At 41.5% G+C, this 24789-nt stretch overlaps 1 protein-coding gene across 7 annotated transcripts in view; it reads right to left on the bottom strand.

The window, feature by feature from the left end:
- Window positions 1-24789, bottom strand: part of LOC121903750 (C-myc promoter-binding protein-like) — an 82961-nt gene continuing 58172 nt past the window's right edge. For 5 of the 7 annotated variants that reach the window (XM_042424567.1, XM_042422248.1, XM_042421469.1 and 2 more), the window contains 14 exons: window positions 24380-24508; window positions 22478-22597; window positions 22025-22174; window positions 20255-21408; window positions 18864-19101; window positions 18353-18456; window positions 17338-17513; window positions 16307-16474; window positions 12140-12320; window positions 11308-11562; window positions 11095-11212; window positions 6937-7099; window positions 5722-5786; window positions 1-4418 (listed from right to left, as the gene is read on the bottom strand). In XM_042424567.1, the coding sequence (XP_042280501.1) occupies window positions 4282-4418; window positions 5722-5786; window positions 6937-7099; window positions 11095-11212; window positions 11308-11562; window positions 12140-12320; window positions 16307-16474; window positions 17338-17513; window positions 18353-18456; window positions 18864-19101; window positions 20255-21408; window positions 22025-22174; window positions 22478-22597; window positions 24380-24508 (3158 nt within the window). In that variant the 3' untranslated portion in view covers window positions 1-4281. The remainder of the gene's footprint in view (window positions 4419-5721; window positions 5787-6936; window positions 7100-11094; window positions 11213-11307; window positions 11563-12139; window positions 12321-16306; window positions 16475-17337; window positions 17514-18352; window positions 18457-18863; window positions 19102-20254; window positions 21409-22024; window positions 22175-22477; window positions 22598-24379; window positions 24509-24789) is intronic. The other 2 variants (XM_042423740.1, XM_042422951.1) reach the window with 1 other exon arrangement.

A 24789-nucleotide genomic window follows, 5' to 3' on the forward strand; every position in this document is an offset into this window, starting at 1 on the left:
TGTGTGTGTGTGTGTGTGGGGGGGGGGGGGCAAAGTGCGACTTCCTGACTTTTCCAGGACTGGTTTCACATGTGGTTGACATTCATAAGACCTTTGAGTTTAGACTCGAGGTCCTCCGCTAACCGTCGTATCAGTCTGTCAGTCATCATGTTTGATTAACATTCACATGAAAGCGATAATTAATGTGTTTATTTGTAGTCGTTCTCCTACAAAACATCCAGTTCTATCCAGAATATTTTGGTCAGGATTATTTTTTCCCCCCACAGAATCTCATAAAATCAGATCTTTAGTGCAGATGTGTGCAGAGATTTGTAAACGGCACCGGATGAAAACAATCGTACACATACGAGACTCGGTATGTAAATAATTGCACATGTCAATATACACATTTACAAATCTCAGCCCACCTTTGTGTCACATTTTTAAGTCCTGATTTACCTTCCGTACTTTTACAATTAAAAGCCTCAAAGTGAATGTTAAATAAAAACCACTGAATGCATAGAGGGTGAATCTGATTTCTCTAGTGTCAACATTTAATTAAGATAAAAACATCTGTGTCTCTTCTGTCCCCAAATGGTTTTTTGTTTTTGGGATCAGGGCGTCAAACGACCATCATCCGTTCCCTCAGAAGACAATTTAACACAATCTGACCTCTCGAAGCTTTCACAGCCTCCACAGCTGATAGAAAACATCTTCTCTTTATTTCATCAGCAGCGTCCCACACAGTTATTATCATCACGCTGGTGGAGGCTGTTTCCTGGAAATGGTTTTCCAGAGATAAAGCTGCTTGAAGAAGTTGTGGGCAAAAACGCACACAGATACAAAATAAAATTGAAACCGTGTCAGATTGTGAAGTGTAAGAGTTGGGTGGTTACAGCTTCCTGTTTTGATGAAGTTGTTGTGATGATAAAACACAGTTTGGACATGAACTTCAGGTTCTGAATTTGCTTCAGACTCTGAGATTAAGACCATGTTCACACTAAGCCGGTTAAATTCGTTAAATGCATCTTTTTCTCTCCGTCCAGAATAAAACAAGAGTTTTTCTCCCCACAAAAATTGAGCTTTTCTAAAACAGCTTCCAGTGTGTGTAAACCTGGAAACGCTGGCAAAAGAAACACTGTGGTATCGCTGACAAAACGAAGAAGAAGAAGAAATGAAAAGTTCTCTTTATTGTCTACTTTGAGAGCTTGTTTAGAGTTAAACGTAGCTATCTACCACCTTTCTCTCTTGCTGAAATTGCTGTAATTTGTTTGCAATAAACAAAATGTCAGGAAGCCGCTGAAGAAACAATAAACAGTACACAATACGGTTTCTTCTTCACTGGTTTTCTGTGGCTAACTTGCTCGTCTGTCCTCTGCACATGCCACACATAGGAGAATTATGTGTTCTGGTGTTTTAATGTAGACGGAGATATTTACTTATGGAAGCAGTTGCTGTTTTTGCAAGAAAAGGGCATTTTAGAATTTAACCGACTTCATGTAAACGTGGTCATATAAGTTCTGTTCGATTCTGCTTCTAACAGGCACTGAGATGTGCAGAAAAAGCAAACGTTAAGTTACCCTGTGGAGTTTCTAACCTCTAGTCTCGCTGTGGAGAACTTTTGTTTTTAATGAATCAGTTCCTGTTTTGTTTGTCTCGTGGACACAAATGAAGAGACACATTCAATGAACTACAGGAGGCTTTAATGTGCCAGCAGAGTCAGAGAAGAAGAAAACTCCACAGGGCAACTTTAACATAATAACTGACCATCTGTTCAGTACCATCATTGCTCCTTTATATAACATCTCCCCTTTGCTAAACTCTAGTAAGTAAAACTGATGTTTAAAGTTAATACAGGAGCTGATATTTCCACCATTTACACTGAAACTGTCCTCCAGACTCTGGTGTCTCTGCTGCACTTTGGGCTTTTTACAGAACTTTTAAACGGATACTTGCAGGTATTTGTTAGTAAAAAACAAAGCAATGACAAACATCAACTCTATAATGGTAAATGGACTCCACTTATACGGCGCTTTTCCACCTTATCTGACAGGTGCTTTACCATTTTTGCTTCTCATTCTTGGAGAACTCACAGAAACCGTCCTCTGGTGTAAGAGCTCATCAGCACGACGGTCGGAGTTTGTATCATTCAGTTAATAATGTAACACATCATCGGTCTGATCGATCAGTAAAGGTTCTGTGATTTAAACTGATTCAGTACCGTCACAGACTTAACGTGCGCCTGCAGCTGCAGGTGCGATAAACATTCAGATATGCTGTTTGTACCACAGATGTAAAAGAAAAACCATAAACACAGATATGATCATGTTTATCTGAACAACCAGTGACAGTCGGGGTGAAACGGTTTGTTGTCTCAAATATCAAGTCTGTTTCCTGCAGTTTTCATGTGCGATGAGGGATTATTATGGGATTAAATGTGTCGTAATAATTTAACAAAATCTCCCAAGAATAAAAAATAATAATAATTTAACTGAAAGTGAATAAAAATAAATTGAAACCAAAATAAATGAACTCAAAGACAAATCTTAACAAAAGAAGAACGCTACATTTGATTAAAATATTCTCACTTTTCTTTCACTGAATTCTCTTTTTGCCGTCACTTCGTTCAGTTTCGCTGCAGAATTTTTCACTTTCAGTTCAGCTGCTCACATTCGAGCTTCGTGTCAGACCTGAAACTGAAAAATAAGAATATTATAATCAAACGTAGCGCTCTTATACAGTGTAAGTTTGGTTTTTGAGGGTTTTTTTCTTCATTTTTATTCACTTTCAATTTATTTATTTATTTGTTCGATTATTTGGGAAACTTTATTCAATTATTATGATTCTGATTTAATACCATAAACGTTTACCTTCATCGTGGGATCGTTCACTTTCAGTTTTTACCTCCAAATGAATTAATTTAGATCATCTGGATAAACTTGTCTGTTGTTTCTCGTCTCATCTGACTCTGTCGTAGCGATTTGTTCTCAGATGTCGTTACGTTGCTGAGTTTAATGTTATAAACTACTGACGGAAATGATGCAAAAACTATGAAAACAGTGTCACATCATTTTGATTTAAGAGATGCATCAGGCTATTATGGCCGCCAGACTGCGTTCTTTATCAACATGAACAGAAAAGTGCCAGAAAATGATTTGGTTTTGTTTTGTTTTTGAGCAGCTTCTGTATTTTCAAAGATAAACTGTTCGTACTGTAGTTGAACTCACGTCTAACCTTTAATTCATCTCGTAATGATACAAGTTAATGTAAACTACACCTTTATCATCGCAGGTGTGTGTGTGTGTGTGTGTGTGTGTGTGTTTCAGTCAGCACATGTTTAATACAAAGACGATGAACAGTAATACTGATATTTGCTCGTGTGGCTAACAGCGCTGCGTTCCACCGCTACAGAAAACAAAAAGAAACTTATTGTTCATATGATGCTAAAATACTGGTAAAAAAAAAAAAAGAACCAAAAATATACTGTTCTGTGTACTGTTTTGTAAACTTTACAGTTTAAATGAAATGAAACGTAGAGCACTAGTTGAACTGTTTGGGACATTTATCTTCAGACTCTGGACTTTAAACATTTAAAAGGCAGCTTAAAAACATTCTAAGTGGTTTTTAACTTTTTTTTTTTTTTTTTTTTTTTTTTTAAAGCACTGAAACTTAGTCGTCACTTAACAGCAGACACTAAAAATACATACGGCGACATACTTCCCACACGTTTCGGTGGGAAAACGCAGCAGTGAGTGTTCAGGTCGTTCTGGTTTAAACTGCGAACACGACAAAAAAAAAAACAAAACAAGACACTAGAATAAATAAAGCTTACTTTGTATAAATAGAATTCAAGTTAAAATATTGCTAATATTAGTCTTCATATGCTGTATGACTATACAATATAAATGTAGCATTTTTAAAAAAAATCCTCTACTGCTGTGTATGTACAGTATATCTGTATAATCTGCTCGGGATGAGCTTCGATCTACAACGCTGCGTGACGTGGTGTTTTATGAACGCTGTGAGTGGTGTTTCCATATCGCCGCTTTTAGTTGAGAGAAAGTCTGTCGTTTATTTTGTGTGTGTTTGTCAGGCTACATAACGCTGACGGCTGTCAACTGTACCTTTTTGATCGCTTACAGAGTTTTGTTTTGTTTTTTTTTAACCGCAGTGCACATTCACAGTCTTCCGAAAGGTTTTCCTGAGCTCGTCTTAAAGCAATGACTTGGGTGGTGAGAGTTGAACCCCTGGTGATGGTGGTGGTGGCGGTGGCGGTGTGTGTGTTTGAAGAAGGTGAGTGTTTTACAGGTAAGGCTCTCCGAACGTCCTGCGACACTCCATGACCCCCGTGCTGGGAGGACGGTCACAGTTATGGGTCAGCTTCACCAGGTTTGGCGTCAGGCGGTCGTACGCCAACTTGTACTCGCGATCGAAGGCGTCTGAGGGAAGAAGAGAGGGTCGTCCACATTAGTACGGTCCCCCCAAAAAACACGTGGGTGGAGTATCGGCCCTTTTCACAGCTGACATTTCTACTTGTCATAGCAGGAAAAGCACAGATGTCACTAATAACATTAACAGTGATAAAGACGATCTATTCAAGTGTCCTAATAAGCTGTGAAACCAAACCGTCGTTTATTTTATTATTGTCCTTTTCCTTCTGTGAGATGTCATAGTGTCTTCTGTGAAAAAGGTGTATTTTACTCACTTTTTCACTTGTTAGTGATGAACCAACAGAGAATTATCACCCAACTCTACAGCTCCCCACAGCTCTATGTAGCTTTTCAGCTCAATGTTTTGGCTTCACGGCCCAAAACCTTTTTCTGTTTTGGTTAAAGCTCAGCGAGTGTGTCTCTCACTGAGGCAACAGGCAGCTGTTTGCAGTGAAAATGCCACCAGATGGCAGACAAGCTGGTGAACAAAGCATTGAGGAAAAAAACACGTTTCCCTCGGGAGCTGAGTACGAGCTAAACGGAGCTAAACAGAGAGTGAACACTGGTCTACATCGGTCTGCATTTAAATACATCTACTATAATTAATGTTGTGTAAAAGTAATGAAGGATCGGCTTATCATTTTAATATACAAATGTGAGGTAAGAGCATTACTTCTCTGTTACTGTGTGTGTCTGAGGGAAGGAATGTTTTCTTGCTTCTTTCCTTCTGGCTTGGGTCCAAATAAAGTAACATTTTGGGTCTTAGCAAGACATGCTAAGGGGACGAGGTCCATATCTGGCTCTTAGTTAACATACATGTGCATGTAAATGTATATCTCGTGGCTGTAATCCATAAGTTTGTATGATTTGACCAATCGATGATCATTTCTTTGTCTCTTAAGACTATAAAAAGGTCCGTTTGGGTTTGTATAGCAAGACAGAGTGAATGATTCGCTTTGTGTGAGTTCTGTCTCCTTATTGATCAATAATAATCTAATTAATCTACAGATCAACCAGTGTCTGTGCTTTTATTTCTGTTTGTGTTCAGTGTTTGGCAGCGATTCCTCAACAGTTGCTTCATATCTGCTGAATGTGTGAACAGCTGTTTGCTGATGAGTCTGTCACCGATGATAAAAGGTGATAATGTCAATTATGTGTTTACAGTTTCTACAATGAAACTCAACAAAAAGGGAGGATTCTCATGTATCCCATGTAAAATAAGGGTATAAAGGTAAGATATGAACAAAATCTGCTTTCACACTGGAACATGATATAATATAACATGTAATCAATTAAAACACAAGAAACTCACCGATATCAATATTATCTTTTCCCAGAGCCACCAGGGAGAGGAAGAGGATGTCTCTGTACAAACTCCTGAAGAGAAGAAGAGTTGAGGTCAACAAGCAGCCGACGCGAGTCGTCTCAGTCAGTGAAAACATCACAAGAACAGTTTGACTCACTGAATCATTTTACAAACAGAAACTGAATGTGTGTTTTTATTCGTACAACACCACCACTAGGATCAAAATCAGTTTTGTTTTGAAGTATGTAACTGAATAAACCGTGTGTGTGTGTATGTGTGTGTGTGTGTGTGTGTGTGTGTGTGTCATAGGCTACTTTTGGGGACAAATTTCAGACCTAAGACCAGTTAATTGGGGACAACATCTGTGTCCCCAGTTGGTAAAACACTGGTTTCTGGGTCAGAGGTTAAGGTTAGGGTTAGAGTGTCCAGGTCTGCAAACAATTACTGTTTCCAAAATCACTCTCTATTTACTACTGTATATAGTACACTACACTCTTCATTATTGAGTCATCTATTAATTATTTTCTCTATTAATCAATTGGTCTATAAAATGTCAGAAAATTGGTGAAAATGCCTGTAATGAGTTAAAATTTCTTATTTTGTCGGGAACAACAGTCCAAAACCCAAAGATATTCTGTTTCTATCATAGAAAACTAAGAAAGAGAAGCTGGATCACATTATATTTAAGCCATTTTGATGATTTATCAATTATCAAAATGGTTATAGATTAATTTTCTGCCAATGAACTAATTAATTAATCGTTGCAGCTCTCATATTCATCCTCTGCCATTTTATCTGTGTGTGTAAATTATATATAACGCTCTCAAATATCTCCACAATGAAATGAATATATATGTTATGCTGTCAGTATCATCCATAGTATGTAAACTACTTTAGGCCAACAATCCCACAATGTAATAAACCACATTTTATATCAGATATTACTGCTTATTACTACTTACTAAATGATGATGATAAGTGTCTGAAATGTCAATGAACTCCTCACTACTGAGAAAACTATTCAGTGTCTACTATGCAGTGAATGAGTGAACGATGTCTTTGTGACCTTGCGTATGTCTTAAGGAAAGTACGAGGAGAAGAACATATTGCCTGTTTTAATCTTCTCATGAAATTTATCAAACAGATATAATCAAATTTAATAAACCACATCCTTTAAATAAATAAATATATCTGACATCTAAACATGAAGGAGCTGCCGACCTTTGCCTTTTGACCCCGAGTGTCTGGCCCAGCAGCTGCAGCAGCTGCGCCATTGGCCTGCTGACATCATTCCTCTGGATGCTCTTCACCACGCTCTGCAGCAGCTCCTCACTGAACGGCTTCTCCTCCTCCGGGACCGGCCGGGACAGAGGGTAACCCACATCTACCGGAACACACACACACACACACACACACATACAGGTCAGCGGCGGACTCTTTGTTAGTGCACAAAACGACAAACAACAATGATGATAATGATGAAGTGATGATGGTTTTATCTCAGTAAGAACAGGATTTCACTCAAATTAAAAGTACTTGGGGCTGGGTAAGAGCAGTGCTTTATTTGATGCTTATGTTAAATAAGATCTAGTAGAAGTACAAATATTCTAATAAAAAACAAAAAAAGAATTGGCACTAGTAAAAAAAATAATGTGGTGAATAAAAGCCTGATATGTAGTAACAATAGCTTGAATTGCTTCACTATAATCTTTTCGTATGACATCAAAAATACATAATAAAAATCCACAGTACATTTAAATAAATCACCAGACATATCCTTTAAAATGCTGTTATCTTATTATCTTATTTAAGTCTTGGTTCAAACCAACATTGTGTTTTTTGTGCTTCTTTGGGTTCGAGGTGACTTTAAACAGTTTCTGCCACATCGTGTTCCTCCTGTGAGCGAACAAGGATGTTGTTGCCTAACAAGCGCATCAATCAGCTGTGATTGGATGAAAGTAGGGCTGTAGTCAACCAAAGAAACTCTTGGTCGACTGAAATCGTACATAATCTTCGACTAATCGTTAAGTCGCGGGGAGGTTGGATGTAACGGGTCAGAGTGCATAGTGAACTCAGCAGCCACACATTTCTCGTCTCATTCAGCGTCTTCAGGTTAGGCTAACTCATTGTTGCTAACTTTGGAGCTAACCTCCTTCACTTTTCCAGCACTTGGGGAAACGACAGACGTGACTTTTTTAGCATTTGTTAACTAACACACTGTAGTCTGTACTGTATATTTACTGCCAGACTGACAACTTACCGCTAACCTTTTCCTCTGCTCCGCTCGCATCCACTGTCACTTTCCCGCCGCTCACTTTCCCCACTAGCTACGTAAACATACTACGCAATGACGTATTCCTTAACGGAGTTACGCTGCCAACAGTTTCCCAGGCAACGACACAGAGGTTGACTCACGTACCGGAGCAGCGCTGCCCAGAGACTCCCAAACGCTATTGATTTCCGAATGAATGGATATTTAGCGTTATTTTTGGCATTAAAAATATTTTTTTCGGCCTGGCAGGGGTTCTTGTTGTTATAATTATAGGAGAAACACTGATTCAGTGAACGCTCGGTAAACGTTGAGCACAGTTAGTCTCCATTACGTTGGGCGAGTTCAAAGTTGTGAAAACAAGGGTGGTGTTTTGAATACATCCCCATTTTCACAGGTAATTTCTGTTCCTCCCGCTGCAGGAAATAATGGATTAATCCTGGAAATCTACTGAAGTAGCACTTTTCTTCTTATTAAAGTAACAGGATATTATTCGACCAATGAGAATTTGGTCAGATGAGAGCATATCGACCAACTAATCTAACAGTCGATTGGGAGACTACAGCCCTAGATGAAAGATAAATTAACCATTAAAATACAAACACTTAATGTGGTCAGAAGTACCAGCATGATGTGGATAGTATTAAGTACCCAGCCCTTTAAGTACTACAGCAATGTCTGCCGCTAAAAACTAAACGTCCATGTCAGTGGGTGAAATAACACAGTGAACATTCACCAGAGATGCAAACTCACATTCAAATACAGAGCAGAGCTGTATTTGAGACAAATATGACCAGATTTTTATTGTTTTTTCCCCCTTTTTGCTTTCATTATGAAGACATTACATATCAAGTAACTGAAATATCGTGTTAAGACATCTACATCTATACATTAAGGTGATTTTAAACGTACAAACATTCACATTCACATAGACAAACACGTTCAACAGCGTGTCACAAAACAAAAAAAAAACAACAGCCCTCCTGCCAAAACCATCATAAGATTTCACACTGCACAGAGACTTTCATTCCAAACATGGAGCGAAACCATGAAAAAAGTAGAGGCTGACTTTCCACAGACGACACTACGAAATGCATCAAGCGGCGGGGGGGGGGGACACACGACACAGAGAGCGAGCAGGCCTCAGACAAGAGTACAGTCAGAGCACAAACAACAGGACTCATCTGGTCTGCAGCAGAGGTGAACACTCACTCTCTAACAACAGAGTACAATTAAGCCCTGCAAGACAGAGAGAGCAGACAGAGCCTGTTAGCAGAAAGATTAGCCGACTCCCAGGAGGAGCTGGCCGCCTCCGCGTCACCTCCTCGATTAAACAATCAATAACTGCGGAGCTGAAGCGACAGACGCCTCGGCGCAACATGTCTGTTCGAGATGACGAATACAGCTGCTGTGCAGATGTTCTCATGATTCACTGTAGTTCCAACATCAGTCTGACACCTTTGTAACAAACTGAAATGTAAATCTACTGATTCTCATGAACATTAAATACTCTAACCACCTGATATGTGTCTGTTTTATTATTTATATCTCACACTTTAAACCTGCAAAATGTAAAAAACTGCTGCTGATATTGTCTTCTTGTTCAACAGGAGGTTCAGGTTGTCATATGTAAAACCAGTGGAAAATCTGTAGCCTGCTAAATGTTAATGACTGATAATGAGTTTTTAAGTGAGTTTTAATGAACATCTAAGAAGAAAAATATGATAAAACTTCCAAAATAAACCATGAATATTTTACCAACTTGGCTATCACAACTGAACCTTACTTCTTTTCTTTCTTCCTTTTATCTTAAAGGGTAGATTCACAATTTAACCAAATTTCAAAACCCTTCCAATGTAACTGATGGGAGACAAAATCCAGTCTTTGTTCGGTGCAAAAATGTATTTAAAAAGTTATTTAAAGCTTAAAGAGGCTTCAGCAGTCTGACTTAGACAAATCAAGTGGATATCTTCCCAGGTTACAGTCTTTTTAGTATAAAATTCTCTCTTTTTGTTACTACCTCTCCATCGCAGCTCAGCAAGGAAACACTGTCCACGGAAACACAAAGAAGGAATTTTATATTAAAAAAGACTTTATCTGTCTAACACAGACTGCTGAAGCCTCGTGTTAGCTTCAGCTGAATGTATTTTTTTCACAGAATTAGGATTGTTGATTTTGTCCCCCATCACATACAGTTGGAACTGAACTAGGAGGAGATATTTTAATAAATCTAATTAAGAGTATTAACATGATTACAGCCAGAAAAACGCTCATATGGGCAACTGGCTAATGTTTTTAGACAGACATGAAAAACTGTGGACCTGTCCTTTAAAGACAGGAACTAAGAACAAGCTGCAGACATGAAACAGAAGACTGACTGACAGATATATTAGTAGTTACAGTCATCCGGGCGACAGGAAAAAAAAGGTGTTAACAACAAGAAGAACAAGTTGATTTGTGGAAATTCTGCTCAGCTGGAGGAAACTGGTCTTTTAACTACATTGATCTGCTTATCAAAGCTAAAATCAGAATAAAAAACAACATTTTTTGACATATTCGGCTCACGCTGGTTGTGATTTTTAGTCTTGAGAACCAAACTGCCCTCGCAGTAGTTATGATTGTGTTTTTTCCTGTGTGTGTGTGTGTGTGTGTGTTTGCACTGCGGCGGTGGACTTTAGTATGCACGGGAGATGCTTCAGCTTCTTGAGATCTTCAACAGGAAGAACAAGTTATAAAAAACACACAGATGACATGTTTTTATTCCACACACGTTCTGCCTTCTTTTGCTTATCTCAGTCAACAGCTGCTGTTATTTTCTAAAGACTAATAAAGCCATAATCCACATACTGCCCTTCTGGTCCCTCTGCATATATTTCCCATTTGTTATATTTTTGTTTATATCCAATTTTTCTGTTTTTCTTGTGTTCTTGCTCTTTTGCTTCGAGGATCATTAAAGTTTAATTCCATCATTTCTTGAAAAAAAAAACCTCTCTAAAACCTTTCCGCTGGTCTGGATCCTGTTTACCGCAGCGGTCGGTACTCTTCGTGTGAGAATGGAGTAAATTATCCCGCTACCTCATGAATTTTAAACTTCTGAAAGTGTGACTCACTGTACGTGTTCCAGAGGATGTAGAGAGGCTGGAGGGGGTCCTGGTGCAGCTTCAGGTTGTCCCACAAGATCTGGATCAACACGTGTTTACTGTCCTCTGACATCCAGTGACGAGGGACCTGAAAGGATGAGCGAGAGAGAGAAATGTCGTGTAATTAATAATAAGATATTATAATTATCATGATGTAATGTTTTAGGTGTGTCTGCGTCTCACCTGGGATTCTCTGTTGCAGTGCTCGGAGGTGAGGATGAGTCCGGGCAGGTTGCTGGGCAGATCCAGACGTCTGAAGTACCAGACCAGGTTCCAGTAGATGATGGGATGATGGTCCACCATGTCGGCTTCAGTGATCACCGGGTCGCCCTCGTTCTCCAGCAGGCTCTCCAGTTCCTTCCACAGCACCAGAGGGCTCAGGTAGGGAACCGTCACCGGCTCGGGGTTGTGGAGCCGCCAGTCCATATTCAGTGGGTCCTGTAGAGGGGAGATGGAGATAAAAAAACGACAAGAGGTGAGATTTCTTCAGGAGGAGGGAGGAGATGTAGTGAGAGTTGGTTTAATACTCTGCTGTTGAACTCTTCAAAATGTCTAACAGGTTGTCCAGATCACAGACTGAATAGAAAGCAGACAAAGTCAGGAGACTATCACTCCCATCTTGTCAGTTTGTGGAGATAAAGCAGACACAAAGAGGGAAGCAGCGGAGCCAAGAACAACACATAAAAGCTGAGCTGAGCCCGATTCAGACGACTGAGGGGAACATCCAGCAACAAGTGAGACTGTGTTTATATTTAACTGTCTCTGCCTCCACTTCTGCATTCATCTCAAAATCCACACAGGTTTTTTGGGGGTTTTTTTTGTCCTAAAATTGGGTTACACTGATATATCAGCAGATATTGTCTAGTCTTTACTGGTGGAACTGTGTGCAAAACTTATGAAACCTGTGATCTGCTAACTGGCCTTTAAATGTCACTGAGCACTGAATAAAGAAGGAAACACTACTGAAAAGAATAGTTGTAATACTCTGCTATCAGCGATGTGTGACGGGACATACCGTGGTTTCATTGAGGCGGCTGGGCAGGCTGCCCGAGGTCGGCACGCAGCGGTTGAGTTGGGACGCTTCGCCCAGAGGCCCGAAGGCGCTGACGCTGCGGGCCATGGGCGCTCCGGGGCACAGCGTCCCCTGCCGTCGATCCGCAGGGATGTCGATACCCTGAACCCTGGTCGACCGAGTCCTGAGGAGACAGACACAGCAGAGATGTTTTTTTTTTATTTTATCATAAAAAGATCCTACAAAACAGAATCATATTAACAAAATTCAGCAAAAAGATGAACAAAATAGATCATAAAAGATAAAATCCTGTGCTGCCTGATATCCTGATAACCTCAGGAGGGTGTTTATACAAGCACATGGTCTCTCACTCTCTCTCTCTCACACACACACACCAACGCAGCTTTGTTAGGACCAGGTGCTGCGGATCGTGTCACATTGCTGTTTTACAATGCAGATGGGGATCCGTGTGGATGCAGCTACAGTAGGTTCATACTTCAAAAGCACTCTGTAATCAGACACACTGGAAGCTGCATGAAGATGAGTCGAGGAGGAGGGTAAAAAATATCACGCAGCTCATGTGAGAATAAACCAACAAAAAAAGTTTTTATCTTTTATATTTTCTGCCTTAAAGGAATAGCGATGATGACTGTCAGCGCTGTGTTTCAGGCCTCATGTCAGCTGATTTCTGGTTGTGTTTTATCATCTATCATCAGGTGGTTTTAACAGAGATGAACTTTCTTTTTGTTTGTGTGTAGAAGTGAAAACATAGAAGACAATTTAGTTGACAAATTGAAAACCGATCACAACAAAAAAAAGAGCATTTGACATTTGAAGATGATAAAGATCAGATAAGTTTTTAGGTTTCATTCTGCTTGTGATGGGTGTAATATTCAAAACCTTCCAAACACAGATTTTACATGTGGTGTACTGTTTGACCTTTAACCATAATTGCTAAAAAGGTCATCTGAAAGTAGAGATAATAAGGAAGTTGTAATGCAAAACTGAGCTATGTACAGCTGTATGCAAAAGTTTGGGCACCTCTTGACATATTTTGGTGATTTATTTAATTGAAAAGATGTAAACACAGTCTCTGTAGGATAAGGAAAAAAAGCACAATATTTTCTGCAAACATTAATGCAAAAAATAAAGAAGTAATAACATCATTGTGGCATGTGCAAAAGTTTGGGCACCCTACATTGTCAGTCTGGCAGATATCACAGCTTGCAAACGCTTTTTGTAGCCGGATAAAAGTCTCTCAGTTCTTGTATTTGGGATTTTCTCCCATCCGTCCTTGTAAAAGGCTTCTAGTTCTGCAATATTCTTGGGCCGTCGTCTTGCACACACAGCTCTTTCAAGATCTACCCGCAGATTATGTTTAAGTCAGGGGACTGTGAGGGCCAATTGAGGTGGATTTCGAGGTATGTTTAGGATCATTGTTGTGGTATCCATACTCTTTTTAGCTTTTATATTTTTTCACAGACGGTGGGATGTTTGCTTCCAGACTTTGCTGATATTTTAGTGGAATCCATTCATCTCTCCACCTGTGCAATGTTTCCTGTGCCACCGGCTACATCACGACCCCAAAGCGTGATAGATCCACCCCCCCCCCATGCTTCCTGCCTCACAGTTGGCAAGGTGTTCTTTTCCTGAATTGCTGCTCAGTTTTTTCTCCAAACATACTTTTGCTGACTGTGGCAGAAGAGTTTATATTTTAACTTCATCAGTCCACAGCACTAGTTTCCAAAAACACATCAAGCTTCTGTAGATGTTCTGCTGCATATTTCTGACATTGTATTTGATGAGGATGCAGGTAAGGTTTTCTTCTACTGACTCCTCCATGAATGTTTGTTTGTTCAAGCATCGCTGCACAGTGGAACGCTGCACCACCACCCATGAGTCTGCTTAATCTTCCTGCAGGTTTTTTGCAGTTAAAAGGGGGTTTTGATTTGCCTTTCTGATCAGCATACGAGCAGTTCTCTCTGAAAGTTTTCTCGGTCCTCGAGATCTCATCATGACCTCCACAGTTGCCCTAAAGTACCGTCTCTTAATTACATTTCGTACTGTGGAAACTGAAAGCTGACAAAGCTTTACTGTCTTCTTGAAGCCTTAACATACATTGGGGGCATCAATAACTTGTCTTAAAGGAACCCATGGCTGCTGAGTGTTCGCACAAGGTTTGATGAGTCAGAGTATTTGTAAAGCTTTGAAATTGGCACCAGCTGACATTTCCTAATAACATCCATTGACATGCCGCAGGCCTAACGAGCTAATTAAGGTCTGAGACCTTGTAAGAAGAATCTGAGACTTGGGAACTCTTAGGGTGCCCAAACTTTTGCAAATGTCACAATGATGTTTTTATTTGGCATAAAAAGTATCTATGCATCATTGTTTGCTGAAGATATTGTGTTTTATGTTCCATATCTCAGAGAGGCTGTTTTTAAATCTTTTCGATTAAAAAGTCAACAAAATATGTTATTTGTCAAGGGGTTCCCAAACGTTTACATACAACAGTCTCATTCTTTTAGTTTAAAGGGTTCATCTCATTTCCTACATCCATTAAAACAAAGCTTAAGTCAGTAAGAAATCTCTCACTGACCACGAAATACACTGTTGTAAAATACAGCATGTGCATGCGAGTATTCTGCAACAATTAAGCTTTTTACTGAGAACAAAGTTTGAGATATTATGTTTGTGGGACAAAAAGACATTTGGTTATTATACAAAAAAGGACATTCTGCATATTCACATGGTGCATTTATGATGATGCACAGTATAGTTCTTCCTGAATAAAAGATGACTGTGGGAGGTGTGTAAAAAAGTAAAGCTCCCAAACATCTTTCAGCTCACGTTTGGTAAGGACCTCTGATGATGAAGCCCCCCCCCCCCCCCCCTCCATCACATTTATTTTTCAAGTGTACGACGGAGAATAACACCATGAACGCCTTCGAGAAGAGACCGTCTGAAAGAGTGTGCGCTCTCATCCCCACAACCATCTGATTCACATCATTTTCATAATCATCAAACCACTCAGTGACCCCTCGCGCCCCTGCGTGGAAGGAGTCTGCATTCATTAGAAATCTCTGCTCATTTATTCACATTTTTTCCTTTAATTTCCTGCCAATTTGTACTTGCATATGAATGTAATTAATAGGATGTACTGTCGGCTCCTATAAGCATCCATGAGGGGCGTGTAAAGATATTTTCTAACACACTAATATAGTCAAGCATGTACAGTATAAGAACATGTTTTAAGCATGTATTTGTATATTTTTAAGCAATTCTAATGCTAAAGCAGTTAGACGGCAGGCTTTTCTCTCCGCCTTCTTCCACTATAAATGTCCCGCTCAGTTAAATTAGGGCCTTGTCAAACGTTGTGTATGTTATGTCTTCAGGTAGAAACAATTATATTGGCCAAAAAATCATCAGATTTTAGTAACTGTCAAATATCAATATTGATATCTGTCTGAAAAATCCAGTATTAGTTTTCGGCCTCATTTACATTTTGCATTAACATGCAGATCAGATACAGATCACATTAACATGCAATATGTATCTATATACGTGATCTGGATGAGGAAAAACACATGTTAATACACTCAGAACACATTGTGATCTGAATGTGATTGAATCTCAGCCAGGTGTAAATGTAATCTGTACACTGTGACCAATTTATAAGAAAATAACGGCCCAGCAAGTTGAAAGGTCGCCTCGCTCCGACTCGTCCTGCCAGCGGCAGTTTTAAGTCTTCCCTTGCAAAGAATGAGTGACATCAATCCACAGCATCGCTTTCCTTCACCTGGGAATTTGCATATCGATATGCGATCGCAATGTGGGCACGATTGAGATAACGAGGGCGGATTTTAATACCAGGTGTAAATACAAAAACCTATTAATCAAATGTCATTATGCAGAAAATGCACCAAGATACAGATCACATGTTAATACCAGGTGTAAATGAGGCCTATTAAACACTTTTACATGTCATACAATGTAGTTTGTTTCACACACACTGAACCCTTAATCCTTATTTTCTTTGATGGAGTCGCCACCAAAGCTTCTGTCTTGTATTATCTTGTATTTTTTTCCCTGATTGGACCACAAATAATAAGATACATTTAGCTCAATACAGAACAGGAAGTCATAAGTGAAGAATGTGGCGGTGAGTACCTGCCGCCTCCTGAACACTCCTGGACAGCGACCACAGGGGAGGGAGGGGAGATGGCCGTGGTGGGACAGGGCGTGGACAACGTGGACGTCCCCGTGTCCAAACCCGTGGAGGCGGAGTACGATGACGTCATCGCCTCGTCCACCGACGGGCTGCCCTTCAGGAACAACCTGAGGAGAAGAAGAAGAAGAGAGGAGGGATTAAATTTACATCCTGACAAGTCAAGATGATGTTTCCATTTTCTTTGAGTCGAGGTTGTTTATTTTATTACATGGACTGGTTATTATTCTATGAGATGAGGTCTGGTTTATCATACAGCAAGTTTGGAAGTTAAAAAAAATGCCCTGTCAATATACATTCTGCCTGTAGTCTAACTATTTAGGGGCAACATTTTAATCATGTTCACATTAACATTGGGTTGTTTTTTGTTTTTAATGATTGCCTCCAGATCTGTTACCTTCATAAAAATTCCTCAAAGATACATTTACTCCCATCATGCCTGTAGGTACGTAAAGTCAGATTCAAGGTGAGCACAAAGAAATTTTCCTCCTTCAGCAGATGAATGTATAAACAAACTCTGCACATACATCATTCAGTGAAGCTCAAACACCAAGCTGAAGGAGAAAGGAGAGAAATTTTACACTGAAGGAGGACTTTAAATATTAATACATCAGTGTAACTGCTGACCTGTTTACCAAAATAGCTGATTTATTGGTGTCTGTGACTCTATTTTCAATATTTCTTAGGAAGGAGATCCCAATGAGATCAAAACTCTTGTTTTAAAGGAAAACCAAGCTACCAAAGGGGATTTTTCTAAAAGGTAATCAACAAGTAACCACTGCTATCAACTGATATCAGTAAAAACTTAATATCTAGAGGTTAAGATAGAGAGGAGAATGTATTCTACAAACCTGCTCCTGAAAAGAACAAAACGCCGCCCAAAAACAAACAGAAAACACAAAGAAACATATTAAAAAAAAGTTTAATTTAATTATAACATCCAGCAGCTCTGTGCTGAGGTGTCGTCTTTTACCTGCCGGGTCCTCGCATGTCTCTGATCTCCACGTTGAGGAAAGGCAGGAAGGGGTTTCCGCAGAAGGGGCAGGTGGTGTTGAGGTTGGAGTCGTCGGCCGTCCAGCCGGCCATGATCTCCTCGTCGTAAACCAGGCAGTCGCACGTCTTACAGCGCGAACAGCTGGAGATCAGCAGCTGGGAAACAGAAGCACACAGAGGCAGAGAGATCGCTACTGTACGTGGCTCGTTTTTATAGGTCTGGACAGGTGATCGAGACTTTAAAAGAAACATTATACATTTTAATATAATCAACTATTTAACCTCTAATTCTCAGTTATATTCTTAATATAGTATTGTTATTGTCTGTAAAGCACTTTGGACAACTTTTGAAAGATTTACCAATTTATTACCTTTGATTGGTTGGAGGGCTGAGGATACATCTCTTAGCTTTATTTACCACTAAACCTCCTCAGGTTCATTATAATGTGAGTTTTTACTGTTGTGGTCAAATTTAAATGTAAATATTCTGCTGAGGGAGAATATTTATGTTTAGCTTGCAGAGTAGTTTGCCAAAAAAAAAAAAAAAAAAAGCTGTGAAAGCAGTTTGTGAAAACTATTAATTTGATTGAAATACTATTGAAGAGTTTATTCCTGCTGACAAAGAAACACCAAAAAAATCATTGATGGCAAAGATGCTCCCTTTTTAAAGTAGAAAAATAAATTTTTTCAAGGTAAAAGGTGGAATAAACACCTCGATCTCGGCTTTGTATCAGGGGAGTACTTAGCCTTATATATGTATAACAAATCATTAGAAATAAATATGGCTCAAACAACAACAGGAAACCTGGTAAACTGAGCAAGTGTAGAGCTGAAGGTCATCATTCATATCACACAACGGCTGCAGCATTACTGGTTCCAAGTAATTCATAAGTTCTGTATTAAACTCCTGGTTTGTTGACTTTTGCGTCCAGTATTTAAGTACTATAACCAAACTGCTGAGTTCTACTTTAATGCTTTCCATCTTGTGGTTTTACCTCCATGGCGTAGTTGTTAAAGATACTGGTGTTGCTGGTGTAGCGTGAAGAGCCGAGGTCCGACTTATCCGGCAGAGGGAAACCAGGAGGAGAGAGGACACACCCTGCAGCAGAGCATGTGACAAGACACAGAAAGTCTGAATAACAACAACAACAACAACATTGAAGACATGACCAGCGTTCTTTAATTAACATTTAGGGACATCTCTCTGTGACGGGTCTATATTGTTTGGGAAAAGTGGGAGATACAGTTTGTTTGCTGCTTTTATGTTTAATGCCTTTACTAATCGTTCCTGACATTCTCTCTCTCGGTGTCTCCTTGTTTGGCAAAAGGCAAATATGATGATAAATAAACCCTGAATCGACAGTGACAACTTTCAAATCATTTTTTTGCCTAAATTCTTTGTAAAAATGAGTTTGAAATTTGATCATATTAGAAACTAACAAGAAAAGTTGTTAATATGTTTCTCAAGCTGCGATGAAAAAGTAAAATAAGAGTTTTTGGTCTTACCGGGGAGCAGAGATGAGGGTCTACCCAGGCTGGAGCCTGCGGTGGGGCTGTCCAGTCTGCTGTGGAGGGGGCTGCGTCTGGGGCTCCTGCGGGGACCTAAGAGTCCGACGGGGCCGTTCTTTTGTGGGGAGACCACAGAGCTCTTTGAGTCCCCGCAGTCCTCCTCGTCTAGTAAGGAGGAGCAGTCTGGATCTCCGATACCGAGGGAGGACACGCTCAGGCGGTCACAGTAACCGTCCTGGACGAGCGGAGGAGAGCGGGCTGGTTAATGTCGTCACGGACGTCTGATCTTAAAACTATAAAACTCAACACTGACTATCATATAATATATAAACATATTGTAAAGGGCAACAAGTAAGATAAGTTGCACTCATGTCTCTTTAATCGGATCACAGTTAATCCCAAACTCCATCGCATCTTCTCTATGACCTTAATCACACATTCAGATCTGATAAATATTAAATATGGACACTTGGGAGGTGCAGTATTTGGCTATTTAAGCATCTCAAATACAGCACATTACAGGAGCTACAGTGACAGGTTCAGATCTCAAAACTACCTACATGTTTCAGTACAGAATAAAAGCTCTGACAGGCCTATGACATCATAAAACATGTTACACAACGCAGGAGGTGAGCTCTGGCATTGACTATTAATCAATGACTATAAAAATCCACCTCAAAGAACTGAGGATACGTGCCGTCTGGGTGGTACTGGTGGAGTTTTCTGTTGTTGCTGATGATGGATTTTGTATCTTTCAGAGAGGAAACCTGATCAACATTATTAATCAATGAAGCTTTTATAACTCATCCACAGGAAAGCTTCCTGTCAGACACTCAAAAATAAATGTGTCCTGTGTGTTTATTACTTTGTACTGTTTGTTATTGTGCTGTTATATGTTTTAATTGTAAAGGACTGCAAATTAGCTATAAGCTAATTCTGGTGCAGCACATCATATGTTGACATTGTTTAACTGTTCATGGGCCCAATAAATATAATACAACAAAAAGCCACAAGATGGCAGCAGCACTCAAACTTCAGGCTCCTCCTGAAATACTGCTCATGTGAGAGCTTAAACTCTTAAATCTTATGCTACTGAAACAGATTTGCTCATTAAGGTTTTAGCTGCAACAACTGACGTCTGCTTTGCATTATTGAACACTTAAAGATTGAGATGTGTTTGATATATGTATAGGTTTAAAATTACATCACTATTACTATTTGAACAGTAACATTCACATCTCAGACTCACTTGCTTTCTATTCACTTCCTGTATGATATAAAAATGTGCTGTTGCATAGTAATGCAGTGCACATTTCTCAGATTAATCTGTATTTCCACTTGCATTACCACACGACAAAGAATAAAAACTTTGATACAAGGCTGTGTACCTTGGTAGGTGTGGTGTACGTAGCCAGGCGGGAGTACCAGCGGCTAGCCTTCTCTGCCACGCCCTTCCCGGCAGAGACCATGCTGGTCTTGAAAACATCCAGCGTCGGTGTGAGCAGCGTGTCCAGAGCGAAAGAGGAGGAGGAGGGTGAAGGAGATGACAGGCTCATCCTGTCTGCTCTCTCCCTGTAGGGGCTGGGTCGGGGGCTGGGGCTCGGCGTCGTGCTAGAGCTGCGACGGGGCGGCGACGACCACAGACGTTGGCGTGAGATGGGTTGGGAGGGCGACGGAGGGTGGTAGGTGCGGGAGCGTGGTACTCCGGTAGTCCTGAGGGGGGAGCTGTGGGGCAAGCTAGCTCTACGGGGGGCAGAGAGGGAGGAGGGGTGGAGGAGGAGGGGGCTGGTTGGGTGCTGCAGGTCCAGACTGGGTGTACGGCTTCTCAGCGGGCTTCCCATGTGGTTCATGTAGAGCTCGATCTCCATGGCCAGGTTCCTACGGGCGCTTGGCGTGCTGGCCTCATCCCCCTCGGGGTCCTCATCTTCGTGTTGCTGCTCGGACTGGGACTCTGCTGCCAGCAGGGATAGAGGGTCGTAGCCCGTCTCGATGCCCGTGCGCTTGACAGCTCCTCTGGACGTCACAGTACTCACGCCGCAGTAGCTAGCGCTGCGTTCAACAGGTTTCTTATGAGATTTGCTGGTGTTGTGAGAGCTGATTCTAGCCTCTTGGGCAGGCTTGTCCAAATCCAAGTCCTCCAAATCAAAAATGGCCTCCGTATTACTTCTGTCCTCATCACTGGAGTCCTGAGCAGCTGCCTCCGCTAAGCCGCCCAGAGCCAACGAACGAGGCCTCTTGCTCTTACTGAAGTTGGCACTGGAGAGGATTTTTGCATCTGCGCCCAGGTGTCCCGCAATCTTATCTGGGTCGGTTTCAGCCTGGCTCATACCCAGGCCGAGAACGGTGGTGCCACTGCCGCTGCTGCCCACCGTGTCGCCGCTCAGCCGGCGGCCCCTCACGCCCTGCCAGTCGAGAGCCGAGCCGCTGCTGGCGCTGCCCACCACCTCCTCCAGAGCGCTCTTGTGTCTCCTGAGCAAACTGTTGGTATGGACCTCGCCGATCTCTTCCAGAGAGGAAGTGAAGAGGAGACCTGCAACATGGCCTGAGAGAGAGAGAGAGAGAGAGAGAGAGAGAGAGAGAGGGGGGTGCGGGGGAGATCTGTGTTAGGACTTGACATTTTGGTTTCCAGAAGTAAAGGTCCTGCTCGTTTTCTGCATAGACAGTGTGAAGTGTTTGATTGTTGGATGGACATGAAACTCTCTGGGCTGAATTATTAATACCAAATATGAGCAACTGAGTTTGAACATTTCTGGTCTTATGATCAAAAGTCAAAGATTCAAGCCTGTGTACATAAATTAACTACATCCACAGAACGTTTTAGTGAGAAAACACTCATCACTGTGTTTAAAACTCTGTAGAGTGAGCTGCTAATGGCAAACTGAAACTAAAGATTACGATTTGTAGAAACCTGATAATACTTTCAGAAACTTAAATCAATTTGAATTTGCTACAGTTCTGATTCACTCTGACTGTCCTCATCTCCATAGCAACAGCAGCTGAGGCTCATGGGTATTGTAGTACTTAAGAGTGATCCTCATTACCAAACTGAGAGAGAGAAAAACATGATTTCTCAGACACAAAGCTGAAATAATTACAAGTGTTGGCCATAAACCCATCAGTATCTGTCCAGTGTTAATCCAACATTTCTCCTTTTTTACCTGCGCTGGCGGAGCTCTTGGGTTTACAGGTCGAATCGTCATACGGACAGCTACTCCGAACGATGCCACGAGGTTTGAAGGAGGACTGGACCTCCATGTCCAACTGAGGGAGACAGTCTTTACTTCCCTTGGCGCTCTCTGACTCTGACACTACAAACACAGAAATTATAATTTAAAATCATTCTTTTTTTCTTTTTTTTTTTTTTAACTTTGTACACAGCTTGAAACACAGCACTGTGCTTCGAAAAAAAAAATCCATTGAAGGACAAACGCACGACTGAAATGCTTTTGATGTGCATGAGAAACCAAAAGAGAATGAATCGTCTCTGGAGGAGACAGAAAGATCAAGGCAGAGGAAGGGGAAATCCCGTGTGGCTACTAGGCTGCCAAGTTATGATTTTTTAGAAGGTAGACAGAAATATCAGGTGATACGAGATCAGACGGACTACTGACAGGAGCTGCAGTCGCTCTCCTTCTTGTCGTCTTTGTCGGGGGCGGAGTCCTGGACGCCGGTGTCTCCTCTCCGAACCTCCTCTTTGGACAGCGAGTTATAACCCAGATCTGACTGATCTCCTAGAGAACAGAGAGAAACAGAGAGAGATGAGAACGAGATGAGACGAGAACAAGATGAAATACAAGATGAACAGTAAGACTGAAGTATCCTGATATTAAACCACAAGATCGCAGGAATATGCAACACAGCAGAGGAACGATTCAAGTTAAAAAAAAAGAAGACAGCACCTTTTCTCTGCAAAACAGCTGCACACCACTGTACTCGACACCTCTCCTATTACTGTACAAACTGTTCAGGTTTGAGGGCCAGGTTCTTTATTTTCACAGTATCTACTGCACAGTAAAAAGCTTTTGGGGAGGACGGATGTGGATATATTGTACCTTTTTTTTTTTACACTCACAGAGTGATAGGAGAGCTAAATTAAACAACATAAGAGAAAACTAGTGAGACGTTTTCCCCTTTCATCTTCTCAATTCTGGGAGGCACATCGCTGTTTGCAGGGAGAGAAGAAGAAAACGCGGCTAAGCTGTAAGGGATAAAACAATCCTTCTCAGGGCATGCAGAGATCTACAGTAACTGTAAGGAAACTAACTGCAGTTTCACAGCTGCTAATGAATTCGGCTGTTAAGGCTTGACGTTGGGGTGGGGGTGGGGGTGGGGGGGTGAGGTGGAGGGGGGAGGGGGGGGACCTGCCATCACTCCAGGCTGACTCTTCCATCTGTCTCTAAAACTTCCCCGGGTCTCCAGGCAACCAGCTGTCTGCTGATTCGGTCTCCCCTTTCATCTTTCCCATGAACCTCTCTGGTCGTCGTCTCTAAATAAAGCATGAGGCTGCGCGGCTCCGGCTGTAACACAATGCAACTGATGGCAAGTGACAAAACTCATTTAAGGACTATAATAATCAATGAACTGCACATCGAGGTCCTTCCCTCCTACTGCGCTGTGAGCTGCGGTTCCCTCACAGTCTCTCCGTGCACGATGCATAGTCTCCTGCCGAGGTGCCATCTCCATGATTAAAATGATTTCCGTAATCAAAGGAATGTGCCTCTGGGTAATCATTCACCATAATTGACAATAACAAATCACTTGGTGGTGAAGCGAGGAGCGAGAGTGAGAGAGAGAGAGAGAGAGAGAGAGAAAAAGCAAAAAGAGAGAGATGAGCAGAGGGAGAGGAGCAGCGGACTGATGTGCCAGAGAGAGAGAAGAGAGAGAGAGAGAGATGGCACAGCGGAGGAAAAGAGAGAGGAGATCACAGAAGTGTCTGAGGCAGATACAGAAAAAGGAAAAAGCGTGACGATGGAAGGGCTGAGGAAGTCAGAAAATAATAAAAAAATAAATAAAAAATGCTGCAGAGCAGGTAAGACGAGACAGAGAGATGCAACCAGTGAGAGACAGACAGGCAGACTGAGACAGAGAGGTTTACCTGGGTGGAGAGTGGCTTCTCTGAGCTCAGAGCCCCCCCAGTGTGAGCGGGCCACCAGGCCCCTGGCGCCCACGCTGCCGCCGCCCCCACGGCCGACTGCATGCAAGGGCAACACAGGCAGGGCCAGAGTGAAAGGCAGGGTTAGGGACAGAGCAGAGCAGAAACCACAGCCGCAAAACCAGGGAGAGACACGGATGGACAACAGGGATGAAAGGAAGGGCGGAAAAAAAAAACAGACAGCGGAATGGGAAATGGGAAAAAAACGAGGATGAGGCCGGCCGGTGAGTGAGACAAATGAGGAAGGACAAAAAAAAAAAAAAAGGTCATTGAGAGAAAAGAAAAGGATGTAGAACAAGGTAGCTGCCTGTAAAAAAACAAAAGATGGAGTCAAAGCAGCAGCCATTTGAATGAAGTGTACCTGTGCTAGATCTATCATCAGTGGGGTCTACTTTGACGGAGTCAGTGGCGTAGGGGCCCTGCTCAGCCAGGTTAGTGTCGGCAGAGCTATCCAGGCTGCCGTGACTCACAGCATCCAGGTCGCTGCCATCTGCCCAAAAACAACAAGGCGTTAAAGGAAGCCGGTCGCCATCTCTGCTCCGCTGGGGGGGGGGTTCTTTTTATTTCCTAATTTATTTCTATGTTGATCAGCAGGTGATAAGAACTGTGCCAGTGAGTCTAACAGTGTTTTGTTGTTGCTTTGCTTTTATAGTTTGATCAAATCCAGCTGAAGATGAGATATGACACCAGAAACTTTGCAAATTTCTTCAAAATAAATAAATTCCCGCCACCAAGATAAAAACAGTCACGTCTTAATGTCTGAGTCTCATA

Source organism: Thunnus maccoyii, chromosome 1, assembly GCF_910596095.1.
Source record: "Thunnus maccoyii chromosome 1, fThuMac1.1, whole genome shotgun sequence".
NCBI classification, from domain to species: domain Eukaryota; kingdom Metazoa; phylum Chordata; class Actinopteri; order Scombriformes; family Scombridae; genus Thunnus; species Thunnus maccoyii.